Source organism: Rhamphochromis sp. 'chilingali' (genome assembly GCF_963969265.1).
Source record: "Rhamphochromis sp. 'chilingali' genome assembly, chromosome: 3".
Taxonomy (NCBI): domain Eukaryota; kingdom Metazoa; phylum Chordata; class Actinopteri; order Cichliformes; family Cichlidae; genus Rhamphochromis; species Rhamphochromis sp. 'chilingali'.
Window position 1 is genome coordinate 5,899,729 of NC_137931.1, and position 21,993 is coordinate 5,921,721.

Sequence of the window (21,993 nt, forward strand, 5' to 3'; positions counted from 1 at the left end):
GCATGTATTGATGTTTAATTACTTTAAAGCTGTTACATATATAGTCTGAAGGTTCCTAATGGACTTAACCAAATCATCACTAAATAAAAGGTCTATCCTGTTTAATGAAACTAGACAGAAAGATGTAATATTCTACAGTTTCACATAATGTAAACACTCTAAATTGCACAGAACAGGTCTTAATGTATGCATTTTATATTTGCAACAGTAGTCCAAAAGACATTTTGAGTCTATCTGCATATATTTAAACCAGTAAATACTACATGAGGCGGGGTTTTTGTTTCATGTAGGATCAGAAATAGAAAATAAAAGCCTAAAAATGCCATTTTAGTTACATGTTCACATAGGTTTTTTGCAGTAATACCTCAATTTTCAATAATACCTTCACTTTTTTGTTTTTTGTTTTAAAGGGAGTTACTATTAAACAGTGTTAAATGATTTCTGTCCCTCACAGTCTAACACTGATCCTCTGCCTTCACTGTTCCAGCATGTGTTTGATACAGAGCCATCATCAGGCCAGAACAAAGGCAAATCAAACAGCTCCAAGCTATTTTGCTGATATGTAAATCTACCTCATTTGGGTATCAAAGACTTGCCACACTCTGCACATTTTGTTTATCGTTAAATACTTTGATGGGGCTGCAGCAAAGAATGAGGTCTACAGTGCATCCAAATGGGGAAGGTAAGCTAAGACCTGTTGCGATCAGTGTGCGTTTAAAGACTCTTCCTCCTCTTGGGTTTATTAAAAGTGTACGTTTTCCACAGATCACATTTTTTGAGGAGAAGAAATTCCAGGGTCGCTGCTACAACTGCAGCAGCGACTGCGCTGACCTGCACACATACTTCAACCGCTGCAGCTCCATCCGAGTGGAGAGCGGCGTGTGGGTCATCTATGAGAAACCCAACTACAAGGGTTTCCAGTACGTCCTCAGCCCAGGGGAGTACGCCGACAACCAGCAGTGGATGGCCTTCAACGACAATGTCAAATCCTGCCGTACCGTCAAAAATGTAAGTTCCCCCCTTTTTTTCCCAAGTTCCTTCAACCACAAAATCCAACAGAGGTTTCACATAGACTGCTTCTGGAAATGTGTTTGTGCAGTCCCTGCAGGACAGCATTGTACAAGGGCACCAGTCCAGGCTGGGTGCTCACTGTTAAGCCAGCAGACTAAACAAGTAGACAATAGGAAGCACAACTGGCAGCAACTTTTAGCTTTTTCTTAAAGAAAAAAAAGATTAATGTATGTAAGAAATGTAATTTCTTTCTGTTTGATGGAACATTTTAGCCTCTTTAAGCTCATTGTTTTGATTTAATCAGTCTGTGCTTTAAACCAGTCTAATTGACAGTGCAATAGCAGCCAAAGACCAGCTTTTGAAGAGATTACATAATAAAAATGTAAGCCCATGTGAGCTGATAGCCTAGAGTGAAACCCTGCACATGTATTTTTTATCTTTGGGAGGAATTTCCAGGATTTTTCATAACACTAGCCATAAAATGAAAACGCTGCTCCAAAGTTGGCAGTGTAAATCTGCACCGAGTACACTGTGCTTTGCTTGTGTTTGCAGGTCTACGGTAGTGCGTGGAAGCTGAGGCTGTACGAGAGGCCGGACTTTGGTGGGCAGATGGTGGAGTGCTCTGATGACTGCCCATCGGTTTATGATACCTACAAGATGCGCGAGGCCTACTCCTGTGTGGTGACAGATGGTGCCTGGGTATTCTACGACCTCCCCAACTACCGTGGGCACCAGTACCTCCTGGAGCGGGGCGAGTACCGGCAGCACGGCGACTGGGGGGCATCTTCACCTGGCGTCGGCTCTTTCCGCAGGATCACAGAGTTTTGATTAACAGTCATAATGAAAAAGTGATGCACATGACAATCAATAAATGACTTATAAATGACTCAAGCAAACTGACTTTGTCCTTGTGGATTTCATCAAATGTGCCTCAAGCTCGATTTGGAAGAATGAATACATTAATAAAAACCAAGTAGAACTATTAAATCACGTTATTTTAAAGATGTGAAGACTTTTTGTGTGGCAGTTTCACAAAGTTCAGGAATCTGCAATAGACTCCTCCTTTGTTAGACCTCTGGTGTAAATACAACACTACAACTCCATGCCATGCCATATATATATGTCATGTACGTGTATGTATATAAATACATATATTATAAAAGAAAACTCTGCACTTGTATTAACGGGCTGAGCATCCTGATCTTAGTTTAAGCAGGAAATCATATCTCTCTCAGGTGGGAAAGAAGCAGGAGAACCGAGCAACTATGACAAAGTACAAAGAAACCAGTAGTTTCACTGCTGAAGGTAATTCAGTACTGATGATTTAATGTTGGATACCTTTAAATGATGAATTGTATCATTACTAGAAGGGCAATACTTAAAACATTGTTATTGTTATTTTAAGAATCTGGATCGTTCTTCAGTAACAACAGCGATCTTGTGGTGGCAGATTTAAAGGTGAAGATCATCGTGTGGGAGTTCACCCTCTGGGGAGCATGAATGTTCATATAAGCTGTGGCAATCTGCTTGTTACATTTAAAAGAAAAATCTGCCTTGATGATTCAATAAAGGAAAGGAAGTTTATCAAAATGACATTTGTTTGTGTGGAAATGACTAAGTGTGGAGTTAAGGTTCTGATTAATAACAGGGTGGGAACAGGAGATCACCTTTTGTTTGTGTTGGTTCCTTTTAAATGCAATCCTGCTTGTTTCCTAAACATTACCTAACCTTCACCACAGTGTCGTGCTGAAGACCATCACTTGTGTCCTCATGCATTGTTTCAAATGGGAGTTTTTCCCTGCATCATGAACAGTGCATGGAATCAGCTTATTTACCATGGAAAGGAACGCTAGGGGTAAATGATCGATCAAATTACTGCTTACTTGTTATAATATGGATTAGTTATAAAATGTGTATAAATATCTCCAGCAGAGTCTCTGGTGCCTTCCTGCTGTGTCACTGACTCAGCTCAAAACGTTTCATATCAAACCAACTGTCCTGCAGTGCCCTTGTTTTTGTCAGCACGCTCTGCTGCATCCAGTGGCTTTGGGATGCTTTGCACTGTGCATTTGCATTGTTTAGGGAAACAGGATTCACTGCTTCAGAACAATGTGATAAGCCTGGATAAATATTTGAATCAGTGATTGAATAATCCAGTTCACAGAAAGCAAGCCATGTGCTTAGTTTTATTGTCCTTGTTCTGTATAAAGTGAATATAGGAGGTGGCTGCTTTAATGTTTTATATCACACCAAACCTGTTGATATCGACAATGGAGAAGGTACTGTATGTTTAAGACAGGCACATGTTTGTGGCAATATGATTCATGCTTATACCGTATTTTGAGATGAATGAGTACAAAATGTGTTTGTTTTACCATAACAGCCACTTCCTAGAGTTCAGTGAGTGCAACGTTTCATCAAAACTTGTTTTCTCAGATCATCTTTTACGAGGACAAAAACTTCCAGGGTCAGTCCCACGAGTGTGACAATGATTGCAGTGACCTGCACACCTACTTCCCCCGCTGCAACTCCATCAGAGTGGAGGGAGGATTCTGGGTAGTCTATGAAAGACCAAACTACATGGGCTACCAGTACGTGCTAAGCCCAGGAGAGTATCCAGACTACCAGTATTGGCTAGGTATCAACGATTCCATCAGGTCCTGTCGAATTATTCGAAATGTAGGTGACTATATATGTGTGTGAATGGTGTATAATCAATTCACAATATAATACAGAAACCAACAATGCAGACATTCCCATTCTTTCATTTGTTCCTTCCAGGTGGGGAATTCATGGAAGCTGAAAGTTTGGGAAAAGCCAAACTTTGAAGGTCAGTCGATGGAGATGGCAGACAACTTGCCTGCCTTCCCCGAGAACTGGAAAAGCAACAATGTCCACTCTTGCAAGGTGTTCGAAGGAGCCTGGATCTTCTTTGAGCACCCAAACTACAGGGGGTGCCAGTACCTGCTTGAGAGGGGCAAATACAGGAGGTACGCTGAGTGGGGGGGCATGCAGCCCAGCGTTGGATCCATCCGCCGGGTTAAAGAGCAGTAGCCACTGACAAATCTTTGAAAAAAATAAAAACAAGGAAAATAACTAAACATGCTTAAAATAAAGTCATGATAGAAAATTAAACATTGGTTGTCATTTATTACCCATGATCCTTTTCACTCATTATCCATATTGTGTTACATTTAATCACAACATTTAAAAAAAATCAAATTAAAGCTTTTTTTAGACTTTAAAACTTAATATATAAATAATAAATATTGATTTAAACTGGACAAATGCAATGTTTAAATAGTGAAAGTCATTTTAAATCATAGTAAAATAACTACAAGAACTTTAGGTTAAAATTTGCACCAGTATATAAACTCACGTGCACGTTATGCATGCACTTGCATTACACAAAAGAAATATATTAGGTTTTTTTTTTATATCTAAGCTTTTTATTAATTATATAAATGAGTATATTTATTAAGAAAAACAGGAGAATACACACAAAATTTTATTATTTAATATTTATAAGATGATGTAATGGTCAATGGTTTATATTTATAAATATTTTATATCTAACTCTAGTAGTGAATAGTGTTCAGGTGGGAAGGCTGTGCATGTGACAATAAGAACAGCTATAATAATAAACAAGAGGATAAGTTACAGTTGACTGGGCAAACAAAACAAAAACAGAAAAATAGAAAAAGAGTATATGTGATGTAATGTAATGTAACATGAAATACAAAACACAATAATACATGCTGAAACAATGTTTCCATAAATATTAAGATAATAGCAGCTATATCCTACTGTATATTACTGTATACTTGTATTCTATTGTACATATTGTATATCTTATTCCTCTGCTCCTCTGTCTCTCTGGCTGCATTGAGCATATGTATGACAAAAGAATTTCCCTCGGGATAAATAAAGTTCTTCTTATCTTCTTATCTTATCTTATATCCTCCTGAGAACCGAGGAAAAAAGAATCTTCCCACTGAACTTTGGAGCTAAAAGAAACCACCCAAACACATGAATATCAATGGAAAGCCCAGGATGTCCTGTATTTAGTACCAAAAATCAATGTCCATTACAGAGGACATAAATGATTAGGCTGGTTCTTTGGAGGATATGGGAGGTGACATGAATGAAGAAGTGATTTTTCAGCAACAATATTTCTATTTTTCTAGAGTTAAACAGCATTCAGCATCAACACATATAAAGGCCATGTGCTAAAACAATTGCAGAATCAGCTAATGTGCCGATGTTAATGGAGAGCTCATTTGAATGACAATGATTCCCCTGGCAATGCAGTTCATCAGCCTTTATTTAAAAGTGGACTGCCGGCAATGCAGTGTGTATGAGTGGCTTTAATCTGATTGGGTAAGGAGGAACACGAGGCGATTATGGAGCGCACAGGGAAGGTAAGCGCCACAACTGTGCGACATGATAATGCCGTAATGACCTCACGCTAAGCTGTGGGTGAATTGCTTCTTGCTAAATGGCGTTGAGCTGATGTCCTGTCAAATGTTAGTTTGTTAGTGTGACGAGCGGGCGGGGCTTTTGTCAGATATAACCTGATATAACCTGAAGTGCATGAATGTTCCTGCACAAATAAATAGATGGTAACCCTGACAAAAACCTTAAAGCTGAATTATTTCATTTTTAGCCACTAGGGAGCAGCACAAAAAAGTGAAAGTCCAACATTTGCCCTGCCTTAGTACAACAAACTTATCTATAACTATCTCTAACGTATAATTCAAGTTCTCTGTCAAAAGAGTTATATCAGCGGTGTTGTCCATAGAGATATGGAGAGTTTTAGGGTTTGCTTTACTTGCACAGCTTTTAATTCACACTCTTGCTTGCAGATCTTTTTTTACGAGGACAAGAACTTCCAGGGTCGTTACTTCGAATGCAGCAGTGACTGTCCCGAGCTGAGTTCCCACTTCAGCCGCTGTAACTCTGTTCGGGTGGAGAGTGGAGCCTGGGTCATCTATGAGAGACCCCAGTATATGGGCTACCAGTACGTCCTCTCTAAAGGGGAGTACCCCAACTATCAGAGCTGGAATGGCTTCAATGACACCATTCGCTCCTGTCGCTTCATTAGATATGTAAGTCTCAGGAAGCAACCACAGAACTAGAATACTATGTATACTTTCTTCACTGTAATTTTTTTTGAGAGCAATGCAACGCTGTGAGAAATGTTCTCCTCCTTACAGGATGAACAAATGTGGTCTTAGCTGCTTAAAGTTAAAGGAATTCCTATCAATTATTAACATGTTCTTATTTTTAAATCTTTAAGCCATCCACCAGGCACAGGATCCGCATTTACGAACGTCCAGACTTCAGTGGCCAGATGATAGAGTTTAGCGAAGACATGCCCAACCTGCAGGACCGCTGGCGCTACCGCGACATCCACTCGGCCCACATCCAGGACGGCACCTGGGTCTTCTATGAGCATCCGAGCTACAGGGGGCGCCAGTACCTGCTGGAAAAGGGCGAATACAGACGACACTCGGAGTGGGGAGCTCTTAATCCATCTGTAGGCTCCATTAGACGCGTTGTGGACTTCTAGATCAAAAGCTCACTTTTCTTGCTTTCCTCCCGTCGCTTATTCAAATGAGCAAATAAACCCACAGGCATAGACAAACAATGAACTGCTGTGATTTTATTTCTTGTTGTTTTAAACCAACCCAAAAAAACAAAACAAAATAAAACAGGATAAGTTCCACTTTGCGGTGCCCGGCGGGAGTTTTTTTAATTAGCGTGCCAACAGCTGGCGGCTCGTGGTAAAGCCTAGAAATAAAACTGCTGAAAAAAGCCTGCTGGTAATTCAGGAGGGTTCACCAACAGGGGCTAGTGGTATGCCAGCAGCCAGCTATTGTTTATTTGTGCCAGAGGTGGCAGAAATAATACAGCAGAGCAACAATATCCACTGCCCAGCAGGTGCCCAGACAACAACAGCAAAAAACTGTCACCATGTCAGACAGCTATGGTTCGCTGATACACAGTACTGCGGATATGATGCAGGATGCTGATTTTACGATTTATTTAACTTCATCAACATCTGCCTGACCTGGGCTCAAAGTAGTGCCTTTACATTTGATACAGTGCTTTAATCCAACACTGGTAATGGTTTGCATTAATGGCTCTGTTACGCCCGTCTAGGGGTACAGGAACGTAACATAAGAGTTAAAAAAGGAAGTGACCCCGCCCCGGGCCCCAAAACCATACACAGAAAAACCAATTTCTTAGTGAACGGTGGTTTATTTGTCTACACTGAAAATGAAGCTCCGGGGTGAACAAAGGCCAAAATAACAAACAAAACAAGATAAGTCAGGTGAGGAGGTGCTATCAAAAAACAGTACAAGGAAAAATAATAAGGCAGCTCACCCCTTCTGTTTCAGTGCTATTTACAATGTGCTATTTACAAGTGAAAACTAATGTACACACTATATACAAAGCTCGGTAAGTCACGAGAATCTCAAACAAATGTCACAGGTTTTGGAAGCCAGGGTCAGGTCTGCTGCTGCTGTCAGTGGCTGCCCCGGGACAACTGCTGGTGAGGGATTTTGAAAGCAACCACATGATCAGGGGACCAATCGGCAGCCGTCAGCTTATCCAATCAGGGACCTGCAGAGACTTAAAGACACAGACAGGACAAGAAACAGCCACCAAGACACTAATAATAGTGAATGATTTACTTATCCTTTATAGTTTAATTATTATCTTTTAATAATAATTAAACGATACCTTTAGGGTTGCCAGGTAGGTTTAGGGTTTGGACAGTTTGTCCCTCTCCAATCTGTATTTTTCATTCTTTTTCACAATGTGTTTTCAGCCTTTTATGGACTTTCTGACCTTTGACTTTCTGGAGAAATGAGCTTGTGTCTAAATCCATTCATTAACATCAGCATATGTACATGATGACGATTAAAACATTTTTTTAAATAAAAAAATAAACAAACACAAGAAACAAAGCTAAATTGTTTCTTGTGTTTTGTAATTGTATTATAATTAACAACTAATTATAATACCAACTAATTAGGCTAATTGACAACAGCTCAGGAACATGATTGGGTATGGCCTCAGGAACACTTCCTTATCACTGTCTTTGAACACAGTTCACTGTGGCATCCACAAACGCAGGTTGAGGTTGTATCATGCAAAAAAGAAGCCACAAACATGATCCAGAAACACTGCCGTCTTCTCTGAACCAAAGCTTGTTTAAAATTGACTAAAAGAAAGTGGAAAACTGTTCTGTGGTCAGATGAATCAGCACTTGAAATTCTTTTTGGAAAAAATGAAATCTGTGTACTCTGGACTAAAGACTAAAGGAACCATTTGCCTTGTTATCAGTGCTCAGGTCAGAAGTTTGTGTCTCTGGTGGTATGGAGGTACATGAGTGCCTGTGGAACTGGCAGCTTGCACATCTGGAAAGACACCTTAACCAGCATATACAGATTTTAGATCAACATTTGCTCCATTCAGATCACATCAAACTCAAAACGAGCTAATATTGCTCTTAAAATTATACAATGTCTCAATTTCAGTGTGTTATTTTCTTTTCAACTGTAATTAAAAGATGGGGTTACGTGACTTATCATTACATTTTTATTTTATTTACACTTTACAGTGTTCTGACCTTTTGAGAAGCGGGTTTGTCTTTGAATTTGTAATCTGTGAATTAATTTATTATTAAAGTGCAAAGTCAATGGTGTCAAAGGTGAATCTGAGCTGAGAGCTGCTAATAAGTGGTCAGTGCAGAGCAGCTGGCTTTTAGGGGTTTGTGTGCAAACGTTAGAAAGTTTAGGAGGAGCACAAAACTATGCAGGGAAAAACAATGTGATCTAAGATCTCTGGTTCTATGAGAGCTGAGGTAATTTATCACTCTATGAGGACTAAAGGATGTAGGCATGAGAGCCACCCAGTGGTTTAACAACTGCATTTCACATGACAGGAAATAAGTGTAGTAAAAAAGCTTTAAAACTGTGCGATTTAGTAAAAAAAAAAAAAAAAAAAAGAATATCCATACATCTCTGTCTTTTTTAATCCTGATATTTTGCCTTGTGATCTGTTTATGTAAAATTGACTAAATATTGTAAATCAGCATAATCCCTGAGAAGTAACTGATCCCATATTTAGAGCTAGTCAAAACAATAATTATTATACGGGTGTAATTTTACTTACAATACTTACCCGTTGCTGTAGGTCAAAATGGGGTGATAATTTATCATATGTGACAACTTCTGTTTCCCTAATAAATATACAGATAAAAAGGGAAAAAAGACATCAACACACAACTGGAACATTTGATAAGAAGCTTTAAGACTGCAGTGTGTAATTTCCTGTTCCAGGATATGTTCAACTATATCACGCTTGTTGATCTGCCAGAACGGAAGAATAAATTTTAAAAAAAATCTGTGATGTGATATTGTGCACAGTCGTAGACGTGCGGTGGCCGAGCAAACAGGAGACACTGCAAATCAGTAACAGAGCTGCTGAGCTCAGCTGATGTTTGAACTGGAACTTTTATCACACGCACAGATCCGTTCTGGCATCTCCCCACGCTGATCGAGCACTTTCTAAGTCGAATGCAAACAGTCGGCGCAGCCCTGCAAAAAAAAAAAAAAAAAAAAATCCACCTGAAGAGGTCAGTCAGTACGAAGTCATAAAATAAACATTTACACGCATTTTCACTGCTAGCAGATCAACATTAACCCTTTAATGCTGAACAGCTGCTCTTTCCTTCCTGTTGTTTGGATCCATTAATTGTAAAGTCGGTTTTATGTCATCAGCTCTGTCAAGTTCCTTTTTAATAAATACATAATATATTTGGGACAAAAAGAGCACAGGGGAATAAAAGAATTACTAAATCTATATTCAGTGGGTGATGCAGTCTGCAGAACTTTAAGCAGAAAAATGCACAAACACCTTAGTAATATGCACTGATTTTTCTCCTAGGTAGACAGGAACACTGTATTTGTTTAGAGCAACATGTTGATAACTGCAGGGTTTGCAATGTTGTAGCTTTCCAAGCATTGTAAAGAGCCACCTGTTATTGTGGAGGTACTGTATGAGGGGATTTACCCTGTAATCATGTGGAATTTCTTTGGGTGATCACTCTGCAGCAGCAGGTAATGAAGTGGAATGAGATCAGAGTAGAATTAAAAGTGCAGCAAGGGCTCTGCCACCCACTGAGATGAATACTCTTCAAACAGTCATGTGCGATGCTGGATTAAACCCGTCGAACATTTGACAGTTTCCCAGTTTTTACAGGACTACTTAAATATCCTCAGTGTTACATGCAGTCCAGGTCACGGGAGTCTTTTTGAAGTCTTATTCCCACAAAAACACATATTCTGCGGTAGCTTCCAAAAACTGATGGATGTGCCTTCAAAAAAGAAATAAACTGTAACTGGGGCAATACAGGTAGCTGAGGAGGAACATGTGAAAGAACTGCATTAGGGTTGGGTACAGTTTTCGGTATTCCACAGTCCTGAGTAAGAAATGCTCTAAGTAACAAAGATTTGAAGCTTTTCTAGGGTTAATGGCCCTCAAAGCCAGATTTAACCTTTTCATACATGTTCAAGTGCTTTATCTATCTTGCATTCACACCTATGGACGATTTACAATCACTAGTTAACCTAAAATGCGGATTTTTGGGAGAATCCGGAGTACTGGGAGGAAACCCACATAACCACATGGAGTTTGTGCCGTCTCCACACAGAATGGGATGATAATGAGGCTGGGAGATAGGACCTACTGTACTTGCTGTGAACCAACAAAGCTATAAAGCCTTTTAGGGTCTTATTGTAAAACGACTGTTAGTCTGATAACCTGATGATGCTCCCCTGTGCCTGTGCTCACCTTTATAGTGAGTATAACATTGGTTCATCTTATTCCAGGCTGAAGCTAAGAGACACATTTTTTATTATTTCTTTGACTTTTTTTTGTTAAATTATTACATATGCAACCTCCCCCCCAAAAAACCCTTGTAATTGACTGTAAGGTTTAATAACAGTAACACTAAATATATGATCTACTCAGTGGTGGTTGTCGTTGTAGTTCCAATTGTAACATCATAAGAGAACAATAAAATTAAGGAAATCAATTATTATTACATGGCAAGTATTTCTCTCTCTTCTTGCTATAGTGTTTATTATGATCTGTGGCAGGAAAGATGATCTCATGAATATAACCTAGTTCGGGTGTCACACTCATTTTAAATGCAATTTCAGCAGTTTTTCTACTTGATAATGAAATGATGTTGTAGTCAGTGAAAGAAAATTTGTCAGCGTAACTCTTTGGGCTTAAATTGTGAAAAAATAGTGTAGAATTAAATATAGTAGATTGTGTATTACATTATTACTTTGGTGCAGCATGCATGGTCTAAAGATAAAGATCTCTTTATCTCTGAATTATGCCACATTCAGAAGTTTGCAGACGACACAGCCATCATGGGGTGTATCTGGGATGATCAGGAAGAGGAGTACAGAAGTCTGGTGAGGAACTTTGTCGCATGGAGTCACACAAACCACCTGCAACTCAACACCTCAAAGACTAAGGAACTGGTTGTTGACTTCGGGAGGTCTAGAGCAGGTCCACTGCCGGTTCAGATAGAGGGGGAGGAGGTGGAGGTGGTCAACAAGTACAAGTACCTCAGGCTGTGGGTGGACAATAAACTGGACTGGTCATGCAACACAGAGCACCTGTATAAAAAAGCCCAAAGCCGACTGTACTTCCTCAGGAGGCTGAGGTCTTTTAACATCTGCAGGAAGCTCCTGAGGATGTTTTACCAGTCAGTGGTTGCTGGAGTACTTTTCTATGCTGTGGTGTGCTGGGGGAGCAGCACAGCAAAGAGGGACTCATCCAGGCTGGAGAAACTGATCAGGAGGGCTAGCTCTGTGGTTGGCATGAAGCTGGACACTCTGGTGACAGTGGCAGAGAAAAGGACATTAAAGAAACTGATGGACATTATGAACAATGCTGGGCATCCTCTGCACACGGCCATTAACCACCAGAAGAGTCTGTTCAGTGACAGGTTGCTTCTCCCCAAGACAAGAACTAACAGACTTAAAAACTCCTTTGTCCCACACGCCATCAAACTGTTTAACTCCTCTCTGGAGGGGAGAGGGAGGGGAGACAGGAGGACAAAGGAGGGGGGAACAACTAAGCTGTAGTGCCTCTTCACCTCACTGTACAATACCTTGTGCAATACTTTTTGTAAATAGTCAACAGTGCAATAGACTCAATACTTGAAATGTGCAATTCACTTGTATTTTTATTTTTTATTCCTATTTATTCTATTTATCCCCTTTGTATATTTTATTTATATTTGTCTCTGTATTTATATATGTGTGTGTATGTGTGTGTGTGTGTGTGTGTGTGTGTGTGTGTGTATATATATATATATATATATATATATATATATATATATATATATATATATATATATATATATATATATATATATATAATATTCTGTAACTCTGTAACTTCTGTCGGTGCTGTGCTTTTTTGGAAATCGAATTTCCCAGAGGAACCCACCCGAGGGATATATATGTGTGTGTGTGTGTGTGTGTGTGTGTGTGTGTGTGTGTGTGTGTGTGTGTGTGTGTGTGTGTGTGTGTGTGTGTGTGTATACGTGTGCATATATGCCCTGCTTCAAATTTTCTAAAGCTGCCAGGCATTATGTTTAACACCCCTGATTTAGTTGAAATCAGTAGGCTATATAATAAACCAGCAAAGGCATGCTTTTAGTGCTATTTTCATCATTATTGTTCCCGTGTAGAAGTTACAGATGACCTTGAATTTGGTTATTTATTTACCTGTTTACTTTATAAGACCTTAATTGCAGCGCTGGCACTTTAAGACAGTCCTGGTTTCATGAATGAAACGCAGCCATTCATAAAAAACAGCGGGGGCCGGGCCACAGAGCAGCCTCGATGACGATTGGCTCGCCTTCTGACTGACTCTGAGTTCCAGCCAATGGCAGGGCAGGAGATCGTTCGTTTTAGCCGCAGCTATCAGAGTCCTTCATTGAGAAAAATCCACAGCCGAGTGATTAATCGAGGTGCTGCATGGGATGTAGGGGAGGAAATCTGCGACGAGTTCTGTTTTCACACTGCCAAGAAACTTCACTTACCGAGTGAGTCTTCTTCTTTTTGTTTTTATCTTACCGCTTTAGTAAAAGCTGGCGCCTGCTTGCCTTTAATTACATAAACACCAGATGCATGGTCGCGGGTTTTTTTTTCTTTGCTACAGGCTCCGAGGGGAGCACATAGGCGTTCAGAGGCTAACGCCATTTTCTTAAAAATCTAACTCAGCGCTGCGTTTATTCCCCGCGACCGTCTGCCTGCCTGCAGTGCGGCATTTCCGTCTGCAGCAGCCTTTTTTTCAGCTTGTTGGCGCCGGGAATCCTTCACTGTTTGTCTGTGGCGAAATTTCTCAATGGTGAGCGGGTGTCTCCCCCCCCTCCTCCTCCTCCTCAGCCTCAGCCAGTATCGTGTTTCACTTCATTGAGGAAAAACAAGGAGGACTCAACGAGCGTCACGCGAAACTCCATTCACAAATCTTTCACTTTAAGCGAGGATTTGTTGCTAACGTTAGCGGAGTTAGTTGGCGTGATTTCTCCTCGGTGGTGTTTGTAGTCACTGAAGCAAAGCCGAGTGACACACACACACTCACACACTAAATCGTTTGTGGAGGTTACTTTAACCGAAGACTAGACAAAACGTTACGCAACGTCGGGGGCTGACCTTTTCATCTCTTGAAATAGTTTTTCACTGTTTACTTTTGTCCCATATTTCACGAGCTTTAGTTGGACTCTTGAGCAGTTTGAGCCAGGTCAATAACCCCCTTTTTTTTGTTTGAAGAAACATTAAAAATGTAGAAATTTACAAAGCTTTGAAATCTGGTGTAGTTAAGAGGTGCAAAACATTGTTTAAAATAATGTCCCATATCTTTATCGCATATATACGTTTATCGGCTACTTTAGGTACACCAAGAAACCAGTTTGAGGTGATCTGAGCTTTATGACGTTGTGTTGTTCTGCTGGATGGGTACACTACGGTCATAATGGGATGGGTATGGCCAGCAATAAAGCTCATGTAAAGTGTGGCACTTAACAATGCCCAGCTGGCACAAACTGCAGCACTACAACCAGTTATCTGGTCATCTGAATGTCACAGAAGAAATCAGGCAGCTTTCTCCCCCCCCCTTGTCTAATTATTGGTTAGCCTGTGCAAATTTTAGCCTGTTTCCTGGTGACAGGAGTGTCACTCGGTGTGGTCTTCTGCTGCTGTTGCCTGTCTGCTTCACGGTTTGAGGTGTTGTGCATTCAGAGATGCTCTTCTGGTTGTACCAAGTGGTTATTTGATTTATTTGTTTCCGCCTTATTAGATTGAAGCAGTCTGGTCATTCACCTCTGATCTCTAGCATAAACAGCCTTAGTAAACTCTAGAGGCGATTGTGCGGGGAAACCCAACAGTTCAGCAGTTTCTGATATACTCGCACCAACAACCATGCCACATTCAAAGCCACCTAACTTCCATTTCTTCCCCATTCTAATGCTCACTTTGAACTTCAGCTGGTCACCTTGACTGTGCCTAAATGCACTCAGTTGCAGCAATGTGATTAGGTATTGGCATTATTAGCTGAACAAGTAGTTTGTTTGTTTGTTTTTTAAATGTTTCTTCTTTAATCCTATCTCTTGGCAAGCAAAGCATCAAACCATTTTAATTCCTGTCTTTTCAAACATAGCATTGTCATTCTTTGTACATATGCTTCTCTGTACGTCATTAAAGTTGGCACAGCACAGCCAAAGGAAAAGACGTCATGTTTTATTTGACTATTCAGCTGCTTTCTTTTCATTGCCTCAAATCAGCCTTTGAAGAGCGATTCCTCCCGCAGCTTCACGTCAGTTTATTCATGTCAGATTTGCGTACTGCAGATTGCATAATTCTTTCTGTGACAACGGGGCTTTTATAGCCACTGTAAACAAACATGCCAAGTCATGTGAAAGGGATGATGGTAGTATGGATGGAGGGGCTAGTCCTGTAGGGGGAAAAATAGACTACGATAGACTTGGATTTCTGCTTAATGACTCCAGTATGTTCAAAGTATATCACTTCCTCACTGCTCATCCCAGGGTGAAGACTCCTGCAACATGGAGGCCTTTTATGATCAGCAGGTTCCCTTTGTGGTCCCTGAGAGTGTGAGTTTGAAACGTTATGGTTTTATATTCTTATCTTTTTATTGTCTTGCTGCATGTGTGCTGAGTTTCATTCCTTTGCCCATTTCTGCAGAAATGTCACACACAGGAAGCAGCAAAGTGTCTCAGCGATAGGAAGAGGAAGTTCATGGACACCGAGCTGGCTCAGGACACAGAAGGTACATATAAAACTCAACTGCAGTTTCATAGTCAGTCTAACTTCTTGTGAGTGCCAGGATAACATCTGTCTGCTGGATACAAACAATGTGGGGAGAAATTATATTCATAAATTTGCTAATAGGATTATTTTTTTTCCCCTCCCCTGTTCTTTCAAGTGCCCCTCGTGGTCTTTGGTATTTCTTTAATAGGTCATGCTTCTCTGACAGTCTTATATAGGCCATTTGTTGTCATTAATTACATGTGAAATGTCAAATAATTGCGCCCACACACATTCTAACAAATGAATGTGAAACCATCTTCCAGATCTATTCCAAGACCTGATTCAGCTCCAAGAAATATGGATCGCTGAAGGTGAGCATCCCACATTATACAAATGATGTGTGATAGTTGATGAGAGGGGTCCTTAAACGGCATGTCTTTTCCTCCCTCTCAGCTCAAGCTACCGATGACGAGCAGTTTGTCCCGGATTTCCAGTCCAATAACTGTGAGTACCTGCTTCTTCTTGGATGTTTGGAGAGATTACGATTTCAGGTTTTAGCAGTGGTGCGCACTATTTATGCACGAGAGTATTTTTGTGAGAGCTTTATGATGGGTCTGGAACTGAGCGTTGGAAGTTGGTCTTTAACGTGGAGTTGGACATAAGAGGGTTGGCACGTGTGATCACATTGCACTGTCAGCTGTTGGCTCTCATTTAGGATCTGTGCAGCTTCCTGCTCAAATGGATAAACTCCACTGAACTTACCAGATTGTGACTTGTGATCTCAAAGGTCATTGGTGTAAAACCAGTTGTTTACAGTGCTCTCATTCGTTGGTGTTTCCATTCACCTTGGAGCTTTGCCAGTTAAATGATAGTCGTCATGTACCAGAGGAAATGAGGCGAGATAAAAAAAAAAAAAAAAAAAGTACTGTACTTAAAAGTGTTACAGATAACGCGGGCGATGAGGAAATGGTGCGTTTAGTGCTCCTGCCAAACACGTATTGCATATACTTATTGTTGCCGTAATCATAGCTGCTTCAACACAACGACTCCCCGTGCGGACAATAAAGCTGACGGAGACCGTGTCGTGGATGGAAACATTAGCGGCCTGGCGTCATCGGCGCAGCATACTGATGAGAATCTCTACAGATTCCTGGAAAGCTCAGATCAGATAGGGGTAGGTTTCCTTTCTTTCACAGACGCAGGAGTGGGGAGCAAACACTGAAAGGGACGATAAAGGAAAAACTTTATGCTAAAGCCTGCATTGCAAACTGGAAGAGTGCAACTTAAAGATGTGCAGAGCTTGTCTATTTAATGTGAGGTGTCATTGCTACTAAATTATCAACATGAGCAGATAAGAGTTAGGAGGGAAATATTCAGGGTCTGAAGCGCTGGCGGTAAACTCTAATTTGGATCTGAAGCCGTTCTGCCACACCAGCAGGCAAATGTTTCCACCAAAGCTGCCATTTAATAGGTCTCGAGTGTGTTTTGGTTATGGAAGTGCTGCTTCAACAAACACATTATTTTCCCAACCAGTGTTCCCAGAGGTAATGTTGCGTAATCCTAACTGTCTAACCATTACGCTCACCAGGGATCCAACACTAGGCAGTTGGAGGCAAATTAGGAGTGTGAGACTTGTGTAACTGTGCAAAAGATGAACTGATGATGATGAAGTCAATTAAAATGCCTTGGCATTGAATAGAGACAGAACATTCAATTTTACTCATTTGAGACAGCAAAAAACACAGTTTTGAGATAAAGACTGACTGATGTTCATATACTTGTAATACCGGGGGGGGAATAAATAAATTTTAGGATATTGGAAGTTAAAGAACTGAAGTAACACAGGTGGGGGAAAATCAACAATTAGATGACCCCTGTGAGCAAGCACTTGGTGACAGTGGGAAGTAGAAACTCTCTTTTAACAGGAAGAAACCTCCAGCAGAATCAAACTTGGGGAGGGGTGGCCATCTGCACTGAGGCATTGGGGTTGAGGGGAGGGCAACAGGACAGACGAGACACTGTGGAAATGCAAAGTGTTGTACAGAGACACTGTGTTGAGTAGAACACTGCATCATGGGAAGCCCTGCGTAGCCTAAGCTTATCACCTGATTCTGCCTGAACTATGAGCTTTATCAGAAAGGAAAGTTGTTGTTTGTTTTTTTTTTTTTTAAAAGACTAATCTTTGAAGCAGTCCACTTGGCCATCTAATGTAAGGGTGTTCATTCCATGCTCTGCAAACATGTATGTATTATTTGCCTGTGTGTTTTTTGCAGTGATGTTTCATGGACTGGCCGCCAGCAAAGTGAAGCGTGAACCCAGTCCGTCCAAAGACTTCTCTCCCTGCAGAACGCCTCAGGCTGACATGTGCCTTTACAGCTACAGGTAACCATTCATGTTTTTAAACCTGTGTGTGATATACTGCAATACTACCACCACCACACACCTGGCAGACAGAACTTTTGGATGATGTGTTTTTATCTGGTCTCCTTAGTGCCTGTGAGCCCGCTCCGACTCCATCCTCCACACCTGCAGTACAACAACGTGGCTCCATCCACCCTACTGGACCTCCACCTTTACAGAGGCAGTTACAGCCATCTACCCCTCAGCTGACCAACAACTGCTCCCCAAACCACACTCCTGCCCTTAGCCCCTCCCACCTCCGCAACCTTCCACAGGCCAATCAAAGCCAGCAGTTTGCTATGCCACATCCTCCCATCGGCTCTTCCAGTGTGTCGTTCAATGCAGAACAAAGGTAAGCTTTAAAATATATATATATATATACACACACACACACACACACACGGTTTCAGCTGGAAGCGAATGAGCTTCAAACCTTTAAACATCCACTTCTTTCCACACTTCAGGTTCCAGCGGCAGTTGTCGGATCCCTGCCTGTCTTTCCTTCCTCCAAAGAAGACCGCAAACACGCCATACCACCCCGCCATCCGTGACGGGAGGCCAATGTATCAGCGCCACCTTTCAGAGCCTCTGGTTCCCCACGCTCCCCGGGGTTTTAAACAAGAACTGGTGGACCCGAGATATCCAGAGCCAGGGCCTCCTACGTCAGGTCTGGCACGTCCTCAGACTGCCTTCAACCATGTCACAATTAAACAAGAGCCAAGGGACTTTGGCTATGACTCGGGTATGTTACCCTTAGTGTGGCGACGGCATCTGAATAAAATGTATTCACGTCTGTTAGGGTAACAGGCAGTCTTGCCATAGGTGAAACATTCAAATAACTACAGGCCTAGGCTCAGACACTTTACATTTGCTTGCAGTTTATGAAGAATTGTGACTTTTGTGCCTTTCAGAGGTTCAAACATGCCAGCCGTCATCCTTTGAGAAGTCTGCTTTGTACCAAAATAACAGTGCAGGTGAGTTTGTGTCCTGGGTTTAAAAATGCCTTTTCATGCTGCCACAGCCTTTTTACTCTATTCTTTGCTCCACAGGATTTGGTCCAGACAGAGAGCAGTGTCTGTACTATGATGACACCTGTGTTGTGCCGGAAAGGCTGGAAGGTAAGACACGGACTTCCAAAACATCCTTGTTAACACTTAGTGTATAAGACAAAGGAGGGAAGGACAATATCATTTAAGGCAGTGTGCTGTGAGTTGGCGGTATTGTGTTCGTTATTGGCATTTGCATACACCAGGTTGAGTATTCTGTTTCTAATGTTGTAACTATGTTCTGTCCAATGAGATGTGATTTTAAAAAAAAAAAAAAAAAAAAAAAGCATAATTTATTTATTTATTTTTTAAATGAGCAAACGATCAAGAAATTGGTTTTAAAAAAACAAACAAAAAAAACAACCAACCAACAAAACAGCACAAAAGCAGGAAAGGTGACTTCTGCGTGTCTTCACCAGGTAAAGTGAAACAGGAGGGTCTGCCGTACCAGCGCCGTGGCTCCCTGCAGCTGTGGCAGTTCCTGCTCACACTCCTGGACAACCCAGCCAATGCACACCTGATCATCTGGACGGGGCGAAACATGGAGTTCAAGCTGATTGACCCCGAAGAGGTCAGCTACTGCATACCTAATGTGGAACTTTGAGAAGCTTAATATTCTTAAGACTGGGGAAAAACAACATTTTAAAGCCATATATTAATTTTTCCCTCCCCCATCATGTTTTTAGGTGGCTCGGCTCTGGGGGATCCAGAAGAATCGACCTGCCATGAACTACGATAAGCTGAGTCGCTCGCTGCGGTACTATTATGAAAAGGGCATTATGCAGAAGGTAAAGGCAGGTCATGTTCCACTTGAGTCTTCCTTTACTCCTATGTTGTTGTAATCACAAACTATTTAAAAAAAAAAAAAAAAACTAGCTATTGGGCTCTTACACTGAAGCACTGAGTTTCTGACCTCTTATTTCTAATCTTAGCCTCTAATGAAGCACATCTGGAAGCCATCCAGTTTAATGTTTTGAGTTTTAAAAGACTTGAGGTTATTATATATATATATATATATATATATATATATATATATATATATATATATATATATATATATATATATATATATATATATATATATATATATATATTTTTTTTTTTTTATAATTTTTATTAAAGGCATTTATTTATTTATTTATTTTTTTGTGTGTGTTGTTGTACCAGGCTATTAAACATCATCAGTGTTGTTGTTTTTTTCTGCTGTTTTGGTCATTTAAACACTGAAGTCCATGGAGACTGACTCGCTGTTTAAACCAGCCTCAAGTGGCCGTTAGAGAAACTGCAGTTTTCTGTCCTCAACATTTTGTCATCAATTTCCAAATTTTTGAGAGATTACTTTTGTTTGATTATTATTATTTATTTATTTATTTATTTATTTATTTATTTTTAATTTCTCAACTCAAACTCTTTGCAGGTGGCCGGTGAGCGGTACGTCTACAAGTTCGTGTGCAACCCCGAGGCACTTTTCTCCATGGCTTTCCCAGACAATCAGAGGCCAAGTCTCAAGCCTGACCCGGATGCTGTCCTACCTCCCAGCGAGGACGAAGGCTCCCACCTCCCCAGCTATGAAGATGACGGGCCTTATCTGGCTGAAGGAGTGGAGCAGTGCATCCAAAGACTGGGCCTCCCTGACGGCTACCCGTACTAGACTCCACAGCCTGGCAGCTGAATTATTTTTAACACGATGTAACCTATATTTACGGAGCAGTGTTTGAGAATTTTTAGTATGTACCTATGTTATCTGTCACAAAGACGCAGCATTTGAAGAAGTTAATTTCACAAAAAACAAATTATTATTAAGCCAGAAAGCTAACAAAAAAAATAACTGATGGTTAAACTCAGAAAATGGGGAAAAAAACTCATCGTAGTTCTGATTTGGTTTCACGTATTATAATATTCTAAAAATACCTGGAATTTTAAGATTAGTTTACATTTGAGCAGTCAATAAGATTACAACATGTATCTAGAAGGAGAAGGCTTTACTTTACTTGGGAGACTTGTGATGGGTAAAATGGTATTGAGTCAGGTTTGTTGGGTGGGATAGGCAGTTGTAGCAAAATGAGGCTGGTTAAATTACAATGACAGTTTTATTTTTTGTAAAAACTGCATCGGTCCTGAAATATTCCAGCTTCTTGTAAAATTGTGATGCTCAATATTTTTTTCCCAAGCTTTTTTTTTTTTTTTTTTTTTTTTTTTCTCCCCTTCAAAATGCTCCATTTTTATCTTTAAAATTCTTTTTGTTAGTGACAGTGCTCTTGATGCCAGTTGTATTTTTTTGTAGCATGGCCATCTCTGTAGTCCTCTTGCTTGTGAACTCTGGGATTTGTATTACAACCAAAGTATCTCAAAGCCATGGCAGTCCTTTACTGTTTCTGTTTTAAACTGCTTGAAAGGGACTGACTTGTATTTTCAGACCTATGAATTATCCTATAAACATCTGTTTGAAATGTTTTGTGTTCCTCTTCTTGTTTTCAAAGCTGATATTTTTTGGCTTTCTATGGACTCGTAAGTTTTTCCTATTGCTGTTTTTGACAAAGGTACTGCTTCTATTTTTGATTCAGTGATACTCTGATGCGAATAATAAGCATGGACTTTCTTATGAATGCATCAGAAGTTCATGTCCTCGGATAGTTTTCTGCATTTTGTAGAGTTTATTTGCTTCGACATGTAGAAAAAAAGTGTATAATTATATATGGATATATTTTTGCAAAAGGCTGTGATTTTTCCTGTTGAAGTATTTCTTCAGCCTTCCAAGGATTTACCCATGAACTCCTGGAGCTAGATGGTGGATGTAAAGGTATATTTTGCTATCTGATCACATGGTTGTATAACATACTGACACTGGTCTCTCTTCTGCCCTTGGATTCTGTTATTCGTGCCTTCTGTTGATCTTTACTGATAAAATAAACTATTTTACTCTTTTCTCTCGCCTCAGTTCATTATTTCAAAACTACTACCACGTGAAGAAAAGAGAAAGTCTCCCCTGAGAAAGCAGCAGCGCCCTCTGCAGTTTGTTTAGAAGTGCAAAAGCTTTGCAAGACACACTAACCATCCTATTAGAAAATGAGCTAAAAGAGGGCCTCAGATTAGTTTCTATATTTAAACTGTCATTTGTATTATTTCAAAACAAAATACCGAAATATTAAGTGATGTCCTTGTTA

General features: G+C 40.4%; 4 protein-coding genes across 4 annotated transcripts; all 4 read left to right on the plus strand.

Moving 5' to 3' along the window:
* Positions 1-673: 673 nt before the first annotated feature.
* On the plus strand, positions 674-1,839 carry LOC308394492 (gamma-crystallin M2-like; the record flags this gene model as incomplete). The annotated part of the gene is made up of 3 exons (XM_080878849.1): positions 674-682; positions 766-1,008; positions 1,564-1,839. The coding sequence occupies 3 exons, from the start codon at positions 674-676 to the stop codon at positions 1,837-1,839; spliced, it is 528 nt and encodes a 175-aa protein (XP_080734975.1).
* Positions 1,840-3,245: 1,406 nt separating this feature from the next.
* LOC308394658 (gamma-crystallin S-1-like) lies at positions 3,246-4,065 on the plus strand (the record flags this gene model as incomplete). The annotated part of the gene is made up of 3 exons (XM_080879063.1): positions 3,246-3,290; positions 3,448-3,690; positions 3,793-4,065. 3 exons carry the CDS (start codon positions 3,246-3,248, stop codon positions 4,063-4,065), a joined length of 561 nt encoding a protein of 186 aa, XP_080735189.1.
* Positions 4,066-5,414: 1,349 nt separating this feature from the next.
* On the plus strand, positions 5,415-6,583 carry LOC308394659 (gamma-crystallin M2-like; the record flags this gene model as incomplete). The annotated part of the gene is made up of 3 exons (XM_080879064.1): positions 5,415-5,432; positions 5,877-6,119; positions 6,311-6,583. 3 exons carry the CDS (start codon positions 5,415-5,417, stop codon positions 6,581-6,583), a joined length of 534 nt encoding a protein of 177 aa, XP_080735190.1.
* Positions 6,584-13,000: 6,417 nt separating this feature from the next.
* On the plus strand, positions 13,001-21,755 carry LOC308393571 (ETS translocation variant 5-like). The gene is made up of 13 exons (XM_080877441.1): positions 13,001-13,159; positions 15,161-15,226; positions 15,318-15,402; positions 15,707-15,754; positions 15,837-15,887; positions 17,657-17,765; positions 17,875-18,135; positions 18,248-18,525; positions 18,695-18,757; positions 18,833-18,901; positions 19,249-19,400; positions 19,516-19,617; positions 20,247-21,755. Exons 2-13 carry the CDS (start codon positions 15,179-15,181, stop codon positions 20,478-20,480), a joined length of 1,500 nt encoding a protein of 499 aa, XP_080733567.1. The 5' UTR covers positions 13,001-13,159; positions 15,161-15,178; the 3' UTR covers positions 20,481-21,755.
* The last annotated feature ends 238 nt before the right edge of the window (positions 21,756-21,993 follow it).